Source organism: Cydia pomonella, chromosome 1 (assembly GCF_033807575.1).
Source record: "Cydia pomonella isolate Wapato2018A chromosome 1, ilCydPomo1, whole genome shotgun sequence".
In the NCBI taxonomy this organism is placed as follows: Eukaryota; Metazoa; Arthropoda; class Insecta; order Lepidoptera; family Tortricidae; genus Cydia; species Cydia pomonella.
The window spans coordinates 20,611,250-20,629,501 of NC_084703.1; the positions used below are offsets into that span (position 1 = coordinate 20,611,250).

The window sequence follows — 18,252 nt, forward strand, 5'->3', positions numbered from 1 at the left end:
GCTGTGCCCGTATCAATTTCCATAGTAACAAGTTTACTGTCTATATACACAGAAACACTTACTGGTTTATAGTTGTTCAAACACAGATGGATTAACTCTTGTTCGATGTCATAATCATTCCCGCTGGTCTCCGCGTGCTCCATCTGTTGTGCATTTCCAAAATGCAGGCCACTTATCTCCGCCCTCCCCTACTCTGGGCAAACCCGGCGTAAATGACCAGTGCGCTGGCACTTGCTGCATACAAAGTTTTTATAGCGACAGCTCCCGTAGGTATGGTTTTGTGCGCCACAGGCCCCACAAGACGACTAGCGTAGTTGCGGCCCGACTATAGGTCCCCCGCTGGGCCGGTTGGCCCTCCCGAATCCCATGCCGGGCCCGCTCCGCCACCTTGCCGCTTGCGTAGGCCGCTCCCGCCAGCCGGCGCGAGCGCATGTACCGCGGCCGCCTCTCCGCCGCCGCCGCTCCCGCTAGCCTCCGATTCCCGTGACCCCTTCGCCTCCACCGCGGCCGCGTCCCGTTCCGCCGCCTCGAGGGCTGTCGCGACCTTCACCGCTCGCGCATAGATCACGTCGTCACTCTCCGCAAATAGCCGCTGGCGAATAATGTCACTCCTGATCCCACACACGAACTGATCCCGCATGTTGTCATCCAGTTTTTCTCCGAACTTGCAATATCTTGACAATCTTTTTAATTCCGCTACATAACCGGCTATTGTTTCATCCGCGCTCTGTCTCCTTTGTCTAAACCGGAACCGCTCCGCCAACGCCGATGGCGCCGGCCGTAAGTGATGACTCATGCACTTTACCGCCTCGTCAAATGTTAACGCCGCAGGTTCCTTCGGGCTAGCCAAATTCACCAATAGTTCATATGCTTCGTCCCCCATAGACGCGATAAGCACTGGTAACTTCATATCGTCCGCCACTTTATTAACCTTCAAGTACATATTGAGCCGATCCACGTATGACGACCACACCCCGCACTTAACATCGAACACACTCAACTTTCCGATCGACATATCGAACTTCAGTGTTAATTTTTTTGTCCGTGGAGAGATCTCCTATTTAATTAACTCGTCGCCACTGTAACGTACTCAATAAATCCCCCGGGATAGTTATATTTACAGGAGCACAAGGAAACACAACCGTTAGGAGTATTCGTGTATTGCAAGAATGGCTCTTGACTCTACCTGCGCTGTCAGGCGTTTATCAAAGTATTTATTAACTACCTACATTACAATTACCGTGCTTCGTCACTCGAGGGCGGAAGGGCGCAGCGCTGGAGCTACCCAGATCCAACAGTTTCACTCCGCACCAGTTGCATCCCGGCCCAAATTTTTACCCTTGAATACACCCTCTCCAACAAAGAGTTGTTGCGCCCATTTTGTGAATGGGCATTGAAGGACAAAATGAAATGGAAATAATCAAACGATGGCCAATATTTTATTTAAATAATCAGCTGATCAGCAAAGGGGGTAGGTGAGGTTGGTGAGACATTTGCTGATCAACAAATTTTTTAGCTTACCAATTTTTGCGGATCAGGTAAATTGTAATCCAAAATGAAATAATCCGCATACCCACTGATTTCTTAACAAAATTTCATTAATGGTGGATCGGTTACCTACTGCCGATCAACTAATTAATTTGCCAACCACATAAAAATTTAGAGCAGCTTAGTATGAAATTAATTTCTAACTGTTTTAGAAATATTTCCTAACTTTATGTTGCTGAACAAATAACATTTTGGCTGACCAAATATATACTTTAGTTCATCAAAGTAGGAATATTTTGCAGATCGATTAAATGAAAACTTTAAAATATATTCAGATAATTGTGTCGCTTAACTTCAAACTCGGATGAATCCATTAGACCATCTTAGGAAATTATCTAAATCGAAAAATGAGACAGTTGGATTTATCTGTATTTGAACTTAAGTGATTCAACTGTAAATTTAATTTTTGTGAAGAAAATATAATACATATGGTCTAGTAGCATTTATAAACAACAAATAAAAGACTGTTCTACATATATAACAAATAAAAGACTTTCTATACAACAAAATATAATGTAATTCGTTGGATAATAGTTATAACTATTGCTATATATCCTAAATTGGCACAATGTTTACCTTACGTTTTGAGGTAGAGCGATAACATGCTAAATTAGTAAATAAATAAATGTCGCCAGAATATGTAATTTATGCCAATTATTTGTTGAAATGTCCACTTATCATTTATCACAGACTCACTAGAGGACCTAGCGGCAGATCAATTGACCTCAATACATGCTCCGGTTCACAAGTCGGTGGTGAGAAGCTCGGCTCGTTCGACTACTATATGGAACTCTGTTTCTCGATATGTTTTTCCATCTGGCATTACCATTTGCATTTTCTTCTTTTTCTCATTTTCCTTTTTCACTACACAAACGGTAATTATCGCCGCGAGAAGTACAATTAAAATAACTCCCACGAGTATAAATATCCAGTATATTTGCTTATAAGTTCCACATCGACTGTTTACGTAAGTCGGTATCGACGCAAAATGTTCTTCCAGGGAATACCAGCAGGATAGCGTACCTCCTTGTTCCCGCAGGACGGGACCCCATTCTGTTTGTAATTCACAACTACAGGTTGTATTCAAGTTGAGGCCATCGATACGCAAGGTCAGAGATGTCTGGTTGTACGTCAGCGAAGACGGCGTCAGCTCGGTAAACGTATTATTATCAATAAGCAATTCTTGTAGACCCATAACTGAAACGATGTCTATGTCAGCGGTGAACCCAAAAAAAGCGCCCTTACGAAGGGTTCTTACGCTATTATTTCTAAAAGTAATGGGTCCCTTGGTATTCATATGAAAACCATCTCCTTCTAAAGTATCAATAACATTATTTTCTATAATGACTTTCTTTGGTGAATTTACAATAAATGTTAAACTATAAACATATCTTATGCTAACGCCGTCTATTCTAAAAAGATCGGTCACTTCTACGTCCGACATAAACCTGCTTGGTAAGGTTCCAATAGAGCCTCCACGAAGTAGGAAATTGACTGTAGTGAATTTTTTGAAAGCTTGAGTTTCAATATTTTCGTATAAGTTATCTAATAATTGAATACTTTTCACTCCAGTAAGACTAGAAAACGCGTACGGTTTGATCACATTTATTTTACTCTTACTAATTATTATATCATTCACTCTTCCTTGTATGGCATGCGACGATATTTCGTTAATGGTACTGTTATGTATAAAAATCCGGATTCCGGGGTTCATATCACTTTCACTTGAAAATGGCGACCACGCTAACGCTCTGTCGTGAATGTACACATGACGCACGTTTCGAAGCTCAATGTTTCGAAGCTGGATGAGATTACGGGCCATGTCCGGTAGGAAGTAAACGCGGGCACATCCATCGATGACAATTCCAGTCGTCGTAGACGGGACCCTGTAGGCTCCGTCCGGTCGCAACGTTACCTCCTGGTATAAAAAAAAAGCCTTTAAAAGGTCCAACATTTTAAAGAAAGCAAGTGTTATGTACTAAGACGAAACTTACATCGTAGTCCCTGGTACAGTTGCATATAACTCTAGTAAAGGCATCACATCGGCAAGACTCGTCTTCGCAGGCGGTGGGCGTGGCGAACTGAGCGAGGCTGCGCGCCGCCAGCACCGCCAGGATTGACCACAACGTCGCCCAACGCATCCTCCTTGTTTCACGTCACCATCTCACTCCTCATCCGTCCCCTGTAAACCACAATACGCTTTTTGTTATTTTCACCATAAAGTGGAAATCATTATCCCGGCTAAAGTTCAAACAACATTGTACCTTTATGTTTGGTAAAATCGGGTCTAAAGAAGGTAGTACTATTGATACCATAGACCTAACAAAGAACTTGTGAAATGCATTTTACTATGATAATTATAAGTATCTGCCTGGCGTAATCTGTAGCTATAATAAAAACTTACACTTTTTTTCAACATGAATGTGCCACGCTGTTTGAACGAATGTGTTAATTTTTGTTATTAAAGAAATGACTTCACGAGCGATTCAAGTCGAACTGAGTCACGTACAGCATCGTTATCGCAGTAGCGTTATCAGATATGCACACTCATATACGCTGGTCTGATTTATGTAGGTATCGAGCCACAAAGGCTAGTCAAGGTGTACAGTTAGCAATTTGAGATAAGCAGCTAGTATGCTGCCGTACCGATATTACATATAGATTTTTTTTACTTCATAAATTTATATGCTCGTCAAGTTTATTCTTAGTTCTCTCAAATATTTTGCTTAAATATTGTTACTTCCCGCAATAATACACTTTCATTCGCCTAAAATTAGGTGGATTACGTCGTAGGTAAAAGTTAGACTTATGAGGGATATAAACCGTGATTACAAAACTGTTAGGTAGGTAAAAGCTTTTCCAGGTTTAAAAATGAAATAAGCAATTACAAAACTCAAGTTAAAATACATAGTTAGAAACCATACTAGTGAAATACAAAGCAATTCGACCACAGCCATTCGTAATAAAATTAGAAATAAATGTTAGAAAAGGCAATAAAAAAAAAATCTTGCGAATTGCCATGAACTGGAATGAATCTCATTCATTTTGCTCTGAATAATAAGTCTAAGACATTCAACACAGAAGTTCAATTATTGAATGAAAATCTGCGACTGACAAATACGTACGGTCGAGGAATTTGATTCTTTAGCAATTTGCGGTTCAAGTAATTTTTGTTGTACACACTTATGCTAAGAGCTGTCCAATGTAAAGTGAACCGTAAATTGCTAAAGAATCAATTTCCTCGACTGTACAATAATTGCGGCATTTCGTCATGTATTATGACAACTAAAAGGTTTAGACTTGTCAAGATTTGCATGCAATTATTTTCGTGCAATAATGTCGTAAATGTAAACAAAGTAGGGCAATTAATTCCTATCAATACTTGTATTAAATAATTGAATACAAGTATTATAGACTTTTTCTCTTACTAGAACAAAAAAGTAGTCATTGCGGAAAGATTTTCCGAGAAACAGAGGCAACTGGAATCTTATGGAATTTCTGGATTTACCTGGAACCGGTTGCGTCAGACTACATTTGTTTACCTTAAAATAAAAACATATGATGAGATGACGTGCGGTCGTAACTCTATGTGAATATAACTTTTAACTCTAGCATAAGTCAGTATGTAGGTATACCTACAATCACTTCATGAATCTACTTAGAATGCATCTATGCTTTTTGCAGTAATGCAGATTATATACCTACCTACACACTGACTTGTGTCAGGCCTATGGAACTCTCCGCGCGATTTATTCCTACGAATCTCGTCCCGCCGGCGGTACAAAAGTAAGGTCGCCGCGCGCTGTAATATAATTATTATTTTTACGATAGTTACAAGGACGGATAGGGATTTTAGGGATACGTGGCCGGAAACCCCGTTTCTCGCCGAGATTTGTATGGTGCTTTTCTCAAACTTGCAATGAAATAAAAAAATAGGATGATGATAGTGATGATTGTTTCATGTCCTAATGTGATAGGTTATTCAGTGCGTGGGGTATTGAAGGGAAACAAAAATGAAATTATTTTGGCGCTACGACGCACGCAATTACGTTACTTTTCTTCCTTTTTATTCTATTTTCTTTTTTTTCTTTTTTGTGTTTTTTGAAAGGAAAACTTCTTAGCGGCGCTGTGCAGTTTTTGTGATGGGGAAAAAATGTTAAACACGCGACAGGTCACGTGACCGACAGATTCGTCAGATTGAAAATCCTAATCCTAAGACGGACACGTGACCTGGTCGAAAAACTCCATGGTGGTTCTTGTAATGATGTGGTGTAAGAGTCGTTGAAATTATGGATGGAAGTTGATTTTTCTGAGAGGTAAACTTTTGACGTTTAAACTGAGAGGTAAAATAATTGTAATAGTTCTGAAGTGTTAAATTTTTAATGTATATAAATTGTCATGTTTGTGTACGATAGCGCGCAATAAATGAATATTGTATTTTACTACATAAATTATAGTACTTTTATACTGATAATTAAAGCAATTCGTGCAAAATTCTTCCCTATCCATTTCAAAATATCAAAAAAGCGGCCAAGTGCGAGTCGGACTCGCCCATGAAGGGTTCCGTACCATTTATGACGTATTAAAAAAAAACTACTTACAGATCTCGTTCAAACCGATTTTCGGTGGAAGTTTGCATGGTAATGTATATCATATATATTTTTTTAGTTTTATCATTCTTTTATTTTAGAAGTTACGGAGGGACACACACACACACACACACACACACACACACACACACACACACACACATTTTACCATTTTGGAAGTGTCTCTCGCGCAAACTATTCAGTTTAGAAAAAATGATATTAGAAACCTCAATATCATTTTTGAAGACCTATCCATAGATACCTCACACGTATGGGTTAGAAGAAATTTTTTTTATCGCTTATTTTACATGATATTTTTTGCTATAGTTACCTTAAAAACAACAAAACCTATTAATTTTATACTTAAAACGAATTAAAATATAAACTGTACGTCAAATGGCGGTAAATGAAAACTATTTTTCACGCATGTAGTTTTTTTTTTAATTCAGAGACAAACTAGAGTCGGGGTCTATTTCCGTATTATTCGATACAAACTAGAGATATGTCAAAATTGTATGCAATTTTCATTTCATTTCGTACAAAAAGGCATCTCGACTGATATTAGAATAGAGGTCAAATCGAGTTGCCTTTTTTTAGAGACGTTCCAAATTTGAATGCATAACCAAATCGATTTTGATGTAGTTATGAAGCAATAACAACATTATCACAGATAAGAAATTTGTTGTAACAAAACAGTTTATCGTAATGTTGGCCAATATTTACGGATTTTGAAGGCATCATAGAGGGTTTATGATATGTGTGTAGATAAAATATTTTGCAAACACTGCCTATCGCATAAACGGATTATTATAATAATTGCAACTTAACATTCTAATACTCGTAGTTATTTTACGCTATGCTGTTATATACCGAGAATGGCATGTTCTAATGTTAGTTTGATCAATCGAATTTGAAACCAGTCTTGACATAAATTAAAACTTATATTTGTACCTACCTTAGTAAGTAGGCATTGAATCTATATTCGGTATACCTAATGTCGTAAAGGATACATTAAATTAACATAAAACTTATACTAAAACCAGCCACAATCAAGTTTAATAAACAGATATCTTAGAGAGAGGAAAAAAATTATACATTTCATAAAAGTAAAGTGTAGGCACATAATAAATAATAGTACTATTGTACAGAAATGACACTTCCTACAAAAACGAAATATGACAGCGATTCAGGGACGAATTATGCTGTCCCTTTCTAATGTATGGCACTATCCTTTTGTCCTTTTTGGCTATTTAGGATTGTCAAAATTCAAGTCATTACCTATCTTATCTGTGGTCGTGCACGTATAGGGACGTCAAGTTGTGTCAACCCTAATAATTGCTTGGAGCAATGCCGAGCCGAACGGAGCTGGGAAAAGCCGAAAGGAGGAGTGTCGCCCCACTGGTGTAAGTATCAAAACGGTAGGTATTTGCATTTTTTTGAGAGATAAATATCTGTTCGTAAGAAATAACTATTATATAATCTGTGCTTGTGTACACTGTACACACTGGTACCTAATTTGTATGCTAGGAACTGCTTGTTCGAGGATTGTTTTTTATTTGACATGAGACATGAAGATTTATAAACATATTTTTGTATATATGTGTAGTGGACATTAAGTGGTTAGTCATGATATTTTTTTGTTAGTGTACCTCCGCGAGCAGTGACACAAAAAACTATACAGGATGTTTATTTAGTCATCTTCAATCATTTACGTGGTGAATATACAGGTCATACTGAGCAACTTTTACTATGGGACCAACCCCGAAATCGCGATTAAATTTTTTGTTGTTTCATACATTCTGGCGGTCAGACCTTGACATTTTCTATGGAAGTGTAAAAATTTTTTTCGCGATTTCGGGGTTGGTCCCATAGTAAATGTTGCTCAGTGTGACCTATATATTCATCCCTTGAATTCCCTATTATATTTTCATTAATGACCGGTTTGTTAGGTTACTATAATTTGTATAGTTTATCTAATATGACTGTATGTGATATTATAAAAACAGGATATGCAATTGATATCCTGGTTTTTTAACATTATCTTAAATAAATAATAATAATACGAAGATGATCTGTACAACACCTGAAAGAATGACCAAATCACTCTCCACTCTTGTTCGCTTAGCTTGCCAGATCGTTTGGCTAAGATAAGGAAAGGTAAGGATGTTGGAATCCTATGGATGCTGGTAACAATAGAAAGTCGCCATGGGAAACTGCTAACACCTGCGGGGAGGATGATTCTTTATCGATATGGGCGGTGTTCGTGTTCTTTATATATTTTACATATTTGACGTCTAATTATCTACCGTGTCTAATTATAATAACGGCGAAGAAAATCATGATGTCTGAAACTTACAGTAGTCATAAATACCCGTCCTTAAGATACATACAATTATGACAGAGTACACGCATGTAACGTGATGATTGTAAAGTAATTCAAGAAGTTAAATGTTGAACTTTGGTTTGACCCGGGTACGTCTTTAAACTACGTCCAAAGGAGAGAGATGGGCACTGTGAATGTCATCTCTCTTTGTGTGGCACAGCGGATGTCATTCCAGATCTAGAGCAGAGCCCAACTGGGCAAGTACCTCCACCTTACAGAAAACCGCAGCCAAATAACACTAGAACCGTTAGACTTGCTGGCGTACATAGGCTACGGAGACTGCTTACCATCAGGCGGGCCGTATGTTTGATTGCGACCGACGTAGTACATAAAAAAATTGTTTCGGCTTTAAAACAAGTGTCAAGTGTCCAGTGGCAGGTTGACCTCTTGTGACCCAATTAATCTATGGTGTAGGTTGCAAATTACCGGCTTCTATTGTCGCAGTCATTGTGTGCTACGGTACTTCAAATCAGATAAAGGGTCTTCACTCAGCGTGTTAATGGGCCTATCAACTATTTTCTATAATATAAATAAATTTTTTTCAAGACTTGTTTTCTATACAAAATTCTGGAACTCGGGTTCGTTACCCAGTAGACTTTTTCGTGAGTTTGTTATTAAATTACATAACTACACAAACGAGCGATGCTTGGGACATATTTGCAATCTAAAGGAATGATATTGACCATATTCAATAAAAATTGTTAACAAAAAACAATATACATTTTTTTTGTAAAAAAAATATTGTATACATGAAATAGTTGATCCGCCCAAATGAAGTTAAGAATCCTTTTTCTTATTACATTTGATAGATAATTTCTTACAATTTTACCTTCCTGCATATGATAAACATTTTTACCGCAGTTTGATTGAGTGGATCCTAAAGCTTCATCACCGAACGATCGAATCATCGATATAAATAAATGATTTCAACATTGAACGTAATTTTATTGGTTGACGTCTATCGTTTAGTAATGCTGAAGTCGACGTTTGTAGATAACTTTCAATTTAGCGGCGTTTACAGTAAGCATTAATGAGGCAGTAGGTATAATGATAATAGCATGTTCATATTCCTTTGTAGGCTGATATTTAAGAGTTCATTAAATTTTAAAGTACACATGTCAATTAGCCAATGTTTTTACGTTAACATCTAAATGTGATGATTAGTCGTAGTTTAGGGTTGGCGGCTTGTTTGGATTTCTCTAGTATGATTATTAAATATGGGTTATTCCCACTAGTTACCACCAAGTTGTTACCAGTGGTAACAACTGGGATTTTATTCCCATCTTTTACCACTGGTAACTACTGGGAAAAAACAGTCTTTCGTATTTAACAACTTTCTAAGAAAACATTTGAAACATTAAATTTAGTGGTTTGCGCTTATTGTGTAATTTATCTTTTTAGGTAAGAGTTATTCGGCCTTGACATAATTCGGCTAAATCGGCATAGTGGCCGAGTATCGAATAGTTGCCGAATATTCGTGGCTCATACTCATTAGAGCACGTAATTGGAGCCAGATGACGAACCGTACTTGAGGCGCGTGCATTTGAAAAATGGTTGTACTCTACCTGACTCACAGTATAAATTTACTAAGCACATAAGTAACGTAGAGAATGAGACAACCAATAAGTAATTTAGGAAGAGCTTTAACTTTACTACTTTCACCAAGAAATAAATCAGACTTGCTATTTTTTTAATTTTTGTTTTAGTCACTTAATTTATGGCACGATTTGAGTCTGTGCGTCAGAATTATACCTACAATAAAATTAATTAAATGCGGTTAAATGGCGTGTTGCTCCATTCAGAAATCTTTGTAGTTTGTACATTATGCATGAATCTCCGTTATCTGGTACATTAGCAGCAGGTTGGTGCTTGATCGTATGACGTATACCTACTGCTAACAGCAACACCATAAAGAACCACTAGTAGATCTATACTCGTTGCAATAAGGTCTACGAATTGTCGGCTAATTATGTGGACGGTGGCTCCGGACTGTGTTATTGAATTAACTCATAACTGTCGGCTTCCCGATTCAGTCTTCTTTGTATGTAGGTACTTAAACGCTCATATAATTTCTCGTCTTTGTTCTGGTATATATGGCATATTTACCTATGTACATATATTGTTTAAATGTCAATTAATGTACTTATAATGTTTTGTGTTATAATCTTATTTATTAAACTAAAGGATCCTAGCAACTAACTTTTCTTTCTATTCAGCGCAATGGTTGACTGGCGGTGCCTTGTGATATTAAGTGCCAATTGCACTGAAAATAATTAAATTGTAGTACAAAAACGAGTGCCTCATTACAGGTACACGCATTTGGTCATTCGTCTTTTATTTCTGACTTTTATTTGTTATGCTGAAAGGCGATTAAGTGGCAGTTCTTAAAAGTGGACTCAACGAATTCCTTGTTTATACACTTGGGTACCTACCCATTACAGTACCTACTTTGCTTTGTCAAAGGTGCTTACTATGCTGAATGATATACATTTATTTAGTTAATTATAAAATACCTGTGACCAACATTTGTATTGCAAGCTGATTTTGCGATTCCGCCCGCGTGCATGTGATTCGGTATGTGCCATTTCGCCTCCGCCGCCTTCGGGAGTGAATTATAAAAAAAAAACCTTTGTGGGCGACTATTAGGTATGCAATATTTCATTAAAATCCATTCAGTAATTTAGCCGTGAAACGGTAATAGAGTTACTTTCGCGTTTATGTCATTAAGATTATCTAGGTAATCACAATAGGTAATCTAAATCTATCAAATACAATTCGTTCAATGCTATGCTAATACCAAAGATACATTGATTGAGTAAGATGCTTAAAATCGAAGTAACTTTCGTGTTTAGACTTTGACAGGTTAACGAGATGGCGCTGAACAGCTCCATTCATTTTGCGGTAACTGATTGTCAAAAGTTGACGTTTGACAATTCAGTGACCGCAAAACATATGGCGCAGTACAGCGCCACACAAACTAAGGGGCACGTTCTTTTCTTAGACTTTACCTCTCTATTACAATCAGTTCTCTTTGCTAATACTAAAGGTACCTGTATCTCTTCAAGTGGCAAGTGTCGTTTTTGAGTTATTAGAATTTTGATTTTAATTCAATTAATCAAATTTGAAATTTAAATTACATAATCGGTCGGGAGTCGACGGTTCCATCACAACCACTCCAAGGGATAAATTACTTGAAATTAATACATCATCAGCATCACAGATATTGTTTACTTTGAACATTATTGTCACTAGACTAAACAAAAGCTTTCGGACATTCATAAATTGTTTTATAGTTTCAGACTAAAGGTGAGTATCTTATTTCATAAAATTTATGGTACTTACCATATTAAATGGAATTCCTCAGTTAACTCAATATTACACCTGGAACATAAACTTCCAATATGTCAATAAAAGTTCCGCGCAAGTCACGATGCACTATTTGATTTCCCAAGTCGTTGAAGTTGTATCCTTAAAGCGTCGTTGATGCACTTTAAGATTTGCCAAGAGTATTGTTTTGCCGGTAAATAGCGTAGTAAATATGGATTACACGGAGGAAGGGCGGTAACAATTCATACGTCGAGTGGTTTCGATTCCCGCGCATGCGACTGGCGCGGCCGGCAACGACTCGCGCCGCGCTCTGTGCGCGCGACCTTCAAACGCGCTGACTCTACCTCTACCGCTTGACTATGCTAACATAAGGCATCGTTCGCGGCGTAAAGGTTTCGTGACATTTGTCTATCCTATATGGAAATTATAGTTGCACGAACTATAAACTATGATGTAACATATAGAATGGGTACTAGAGAACTTATAGAATAATAGAAGTATTAATACACACGCTTAGTGAATTCTCACTCCTTTTTATTACAGCGTGCGTTAGCTCTCATAATAAACGACATGAGCTCAACACATGAAAAAAAAAACGTATTTTTTTGGGGATATTGCACACTTAATAAGAGACTAATGAGGGAATGATATAATTATGTATTGGCCATATGAGAGCTGAGCTCTACCTGCCTGTTTAGACACTTTAGACCCCTAAACTCGCTGATGTTTTCTAGTCTACAAGACATTTGTATTGCACACTACCCTCTAATACTTTCTTTTGTCCTGCCAATGTTTACTAGGTGCAATTGCTATTGCAGATTTTAACCGGATTCGATAACCACATGTTAATGATGTTATCATATGAGGCGTTTAAAACAAAATTAGGATGCTGTTTTTCTTATTTCTGACCTCTGTTTTTAGGGTTCCATATTCAACTAGGAACCGCTATAGTTTCGATTTATCCGTCCGCGGCTTTTCTCCGTGATAATATACATCAAACATGATGACAAAGTGGTCAAATAAAAAGTAAAAAAAATAATTAAGTTATCTCCCCTAAACGTATTTTATTTTTTTTTAACTTTTTTCGCTTGAATCCTATGGTGTCGTTGGATAGGTCTTTCAAAACGAATAGGGGTCTTCAACAACCATATTCTGATAAAGTGATTATTTTTTAATAATTTCTCCGAAGAAAAAGTAAAGAGGAGCCTAATAAATACTTTTAATGAAAACTACTTATAGCGAACGTGATCATTTGCCATTTTTAAGTTATGGCAAACAGTCTTCCCTTCTTAGTAAAAAGACGTACACAGCGCAGTTTACTTTTCCAACTTTTAAAATTTATATCTGACCGTAATCCATACGTCCACACCAAAGAGTTTGGATGTCCAAAAAATTCCAATTCTACTGTAATACTTTTGTATGAAATGAGTTTTTGTGATTAATTTTTGCAATGTAAATCATCGCTGAGTTGATAGTGCTGAATTAACAATATCATTCAAGTTCAAGGGAAAATTCATAACGATAGATAGATTTTTTCGCAAATGTATTAAAAAACGTCGTTCAATGTACGTGTGCAAGTGTCATTATTTATTTCTCCCGTATCTTTTATTCGCCAAGGCTCATAAATGACATCTCGGGACTCGTAAATAAAGACACTTTGTACTCTTGCATATTTCGAACATCTCTGAAAAACAAAGCAATTTGATTTGATCAGTCGTGATGATGTTTTACTAGAAATGAAGTGTTAATTATTGATATTGGCAATTTTCGTGTAAAGGAGTGTACAGGTTTTTAAAGGGTCGGCAACGCGCATGTAATACCTCTGGTTTTGCAGGCGTCTATAGGCTACGGTGACTGCTTACCATCAGGCGGGCCGTATGTTTGTTTGCCGTTACCGTCGTAGTATAAAAAAAATGGTGTCAACCGTTTTTGATTTTCTTATTATAGTTCGTTTTTATAGCATTAAAACAAAGGTGAAAACACTTATGAAAAATAAGTCGGAGCAAATACATATGTAACAATTATAAATCGTATATGATTGTTTACATTCTTTTGCTGTCATGAGTAATATAAACAATTTTTTTAAAAGCGTTTTTTAATAATTTTCATGAATAAGACACAAAATTGTTTTCCTTTTTTCTAATGCTAACTATAGTAAGTATAAGATTTAGGAGTGAAGAAAAAATTTCCATACAAAATTTTAAAAGCTCATATCTCTTATAATGTTAAAAATTAAAACGAAAAAATGGTTAATATACATAAAGGGTCGGTTGAAAACATCTGTCACCGTTAAAGCGTTTGCTAAATTTTCTTAAAAAATGTCCATACAAAATTTTAAAAGCTCATATCTCTTATAATGTTAAAAATTAAAACGAAAAAATGGTTAATATACATAAAGGGTCGGTTGAAAACATCTGTCACCGTTAAAGCGTTTGCTAAATTTTCTTGTATGGGAAGTCTGTTAACTGTCTGGTGCAACTGGCCCTAAAGTGTATAAACATATTTCCTCAATACTCAATAATAAATACAAAATAAATTTATTAAATGGATGAAATACAGGTTTAAATTGTTTGATGGCTGCGCAGAGAGCAAAAAGATCAATTTTTCTACTTACACTGTAAAACAACACAATCGAGTTGTAATAGGAGTCGACTCATTAGTAGTATTACATATAGATGTCCTAATTCCCGAACTAGATCAAAAGCTTTATTTGCCATTCGATTCTTTCTTACTAGGTACCTCAAAAACTCGTATCTTGTCTCAAAATATTCTAAGTTTGATGTATTCAACATGAAGATAAGTCAGTTTGTTATGCTTGCTTGACACATTTTTCCTGTTGTAACAAGCACAAGGTTTAGTTAAAATTGATTTACTTCCTGTTACTTAATTGCTTTGTATAAAACTACATTACAACTACACTAGTGGAAACTATTTTGGGTCCTGGTTTAATCATATTAGTTTATATTTTGTATAATTGCATGCTGTGTGAGAAAGAAAGAAGTGAGTGCTGAGGCAACGAAAGATAGAGTAGAATGGAAGAGAAGAATATGTTGTGCCGACCCCACATAACGTGGGATAAGGGCAGGAAGAAGAAGAAGATAATTGCATGCTGTTTGTTTTCCAATAAAATAAAATAAATAATGTTGTTATCTACAGAGGAAAATGAGGGCTGACTTTATATGGAGAAGCGGTACACGTAGTGATTATATGCTCTTTGAAGCGGTAGTCCTCTATCCTCTTAATTATTGCAGAAAAAATATAAGTTTTTTTGGAGTATATCCATCTTTGAATCGATAGATTATTGAGGCTATCACTTATTATTGTGGCTTTACACTCGATGGTGAGGCTGCCTGGCAAGACAGTCTAGCCTTATTAGCTTCAAACCAATGTTTCAAGTTTCCAAGTATTTCAGTTATAGTAGTGATATACATAGTTACATATACCTTGGTATATAGGTAACTACGTTATACTTACCTACGTTAAAATTTCAAACTTTTTAAACATCACAGTTGAGTATCATTCACGGTGAGTCTGCGTAATCACAGATCTTATAATATAAATATTTATTATTTTTATCCTCATACGGTCCTAGTTTATTCTCAATCAACGCCGAGTGCATAGTTGTGTTGCGTTTATGAGTGCACCGGACGTTGTATTTTTGACTTCGCTCTATCAACGGCGCGGTTGGCCTCTCAGTGACCGAATCCAAAATCTGTAGCTATATTTGCTTCTATGTAAATGTGTAAACGTATTTAGCCTTCACCGCGTTTGTATCGTGATGTGCTCTGTCATAATAACTACAAGGTTTCGCAATTGTTTACTTAATCATACAATATTGACATTTAATCCAATGAAGTTTTTATTCGCTAATATACTCGTAGTATTTCATCGTTCGTTAATAATATCCATGATTTTACATGTATTAGGTCACTAAATATTCCTTTATTATTCATTTTTATGGTTCCGTAGCCAAATGGCAAAAAACGGAACCCTTATAGATTCGTCATGTCCGTCAGTCTGTCCGATTATGTCACAGCCACTTTTTTCCGAAACTATAAGAGCTATACTGTTTAAACTTGGTAAGTACCTAGATGTATTATATGAACCGCATTAAGATTTTCACACAAAAATAGAAAAAAAAAACAATAAATTTTGGGGGTTCCCCATACTTAGAACTGAAACTCAAAAAATCTTTTTTCATCAAACCCATACGTGTGGGGTATCTATAGATAAGTCTTCAAAAATGATATTGAGGTTTCTTATATCATTTGCGAGAGACACTTCCAAAGTGGTAAAATGTGTCCCCCCCCCCTTGTAACTTCTAAAATAACAGAATGAAAAATGTAATAAAAAATATATGATATACGTTTGAACGAGATCTAGTTAGTAGTTTTTTTAATACGTCATAAATGGTACGGAACCCTTCATGGGCGAGTCCGACTCGCACTTGGCCGCTTTTTTTACAATATATTCAAGGTCATCAGTTTGAACCCCGGCTCGTACCAATCAGTGCCGGATTAAGAAATTTTGATGCCCTAAGCATTTCTAGATCTTGGTGCCCCCTCTGCCTAGGCTCATCCAGATTACATTGACAACATTGATTTTTTTGGTAAACTAAGTGACGTTCATGGTCGCATTACTTCTGCGATTTGTATTTTCAATCCATTACTTATTTTATCAAGGAATTTGACAGTGCTGCAGCAGTAACGTTGCAACAGTAATGCTGGTGCAGTCGCCATCCTCATGGCACCTTTATCAAAGCATGCGTGACTGAAATTACCTATATCTATGATTGTGTACTTGCCTTCCCGGCTAACTATGTGATTAAAACCTGCTTTGGTTCACTTCACAAATAAACCCTAGAAGTAACATGGCCAAAAGTAACCCGAAAGTTACATAAGGACAGGCCCAGAGGCAATTGTAAATTCGTATGTGCGACAGGGAGACAGCACGTCGAACGTGGTTCACGGTTGACCCTCAGTTGTTTCTACCGTGGCGGCAATCGTGCAAGGCCGAAGGCCGAACTGCAGGATAGCAGTGCTTGGCATTGAAGCAATGGTGGCAATAGTCAAAAAACGAATCCAACGGCCATGCTCATAAGGTTGAAGATCCGGAGTGCCCACTTGGCGCTTCCGACCAAGACCTAAAGGCGGAGTTGCGAGTAGCTGGGTTTTGTAACTGACTGAAAAAAATGCCCAGTGTAAGCGAGGACTAAGGCCGAGCTCCACACAGGGTTGAAAAGAGAGCTTTTCTGAGAAGCGCATTCATGTGAGGCCAAAGCTCGAGCTTCAGCAGGGCCGAGCTCTGGCAAGAATCTATGGCCAAGTGTCTTAAAAAACTAAGTCGAAAGCTGAGCACTTCATAAGGCTGAAAGCGCGGTCCGATCGGCGCTTTTACGTATGAGGCCAAAGGCCAGGCTGCAAGAAAGCAGAACTTGGAATTGACAAATTGTGTGAATGAGGCCGAAGGCTGAGGTCCTCATAAGGTTAGACGCCCTGAGAGTCAGATGGCGGCGCGCTATAAAAAAACCAATGGCGAATTGTAAACAAGGCATAATTCCCAGCCGCGAGAGACGAAAGCCTGGATTTGGACACATGGCCAAGTTTATGTGAGGATTAAGGCCAACTTTTGCATAAAGTAAAAAGCCGAGTATGAATAAGACCTAACCAAATCGAACCAATGTGATCATGGCTCTCCCGCTGCTCGGCATTTGGCCTCGCTCAAAAGGGCACTTGATTAGAGTTAGTTGCAGCCGATGAAATAGGCGTTTCGAACCGAAGATTTCCTTTGGTAGGATTGGCACCTAGGAGTTAGGACCCAAGGGTTGATTTAGTTAAGAAGTGGAGCCACCAAGTTTTGTAGTGTACATTTTTAGAGGAGGGGGGTGGGCACTCAACTTTATCTTGATATCTACATCAGTTAAGCTAGTAAGATATGTTTTGGTATCGTTTTCGTATAAGTCGGGAATGCCGAAGTCATTTACGAGTATGGTATTACATTGACACCATTCCGAAGTGGAAACATGTAAAATTTTCATTTTTTTTCAAATATTCCTCTTCAGGCTTCAACCGCTGAACCAATTTAGTTGAAATTTGGTATAGAGATATTTAGTTTAGTCCCGAAAAAGGACATAGGATAGTTTTAATCTAAAAAATCATCGCTAAGGATGTGTTCCTTTACACAGGGTGGAAGTTTATGTGCGGAATCAATAACCGCTGCACCTGTTTGAATGAAATTTGGTATGATCTATATTTTAGATTTTGTCGAAAATGATACCAAACGTAACTTAGAACCTAAACTTAAACGATATTGACCTCCGACTGACCGACTTCGCCGAAGCTAAAATAAACCTGAATCAAAAATCTGGGTGGCATCACTTTTTAATTACATCTTAGGAAAACAAAG

At 37.3% G+C, this 18,252-nt stretch overlaps 2 protein-coding genes across 3 annotated transcripts in view; one reads left to right on the plus strand and one right to left on the minus strand.

Moving 5' to 3' along the window:
* Positions 1 to 18,252, plus strand: part of LOC133527150 (E3 ubiquitin-protein ligase MYCBP2) — a 185,246-nt gene that overhangs the window by 54,570 nt on the left and 112,424 nt on the right. The window lies entirely within an intron of this gene.
* On the minus strand, positions 2,042 to 12,116 carry LOC133527007 (uncharacterized). Of its 2 annotated transcripts, none has more exons than XM_061863896.1 (3): positions 11,863 to 12,116; positions 3,543 to 3,730; positions 2,042 to 3,466 (listed from the first exon to the last, which is right to left on the minus strand). In XM_061863896.1, exons 2-3 carry the CDS (start codon positions 3,687 to 3,689, stop codon positions 2,291 to 2,293), a joined length of 1,323 nt encoding a protein of 440 aa, XP_061719880.1. In that variant the 5' UTR covers positions 3,690 to 3,730; positions 11,863 to 12,116; the 3' UTR covers positions 2,042 to 2,290. The 2 variants fall into 2 exon arrangements, with proteins under 2 accessions (XP_061719880.1, XP_061719886.1); XM_061863902.1 differs by lacking the exon at positions 11,863 to 12,116 and adding an exon at positions 3,953 to 4,059.

What these genes read in the sequence shown, in the direction of transcription:
- LOC133527007 (XM_061863896.1), bottom strand. Translation starts at nt 3,689, where the DNA reads ATGCGTTGGGCGACGTTGTGGTCAATCCTGGCGGTGCTGGCGGCGCGC. An exon ending in ACTGTACCAGGGACTACGAT is followed by an intron (nt 3,467 to 3,542) that starts GTAAGTTTCGTC and finishes TTTTTATACCAG; the next exon opens with GAGGTAACGTTGCGACCGGA.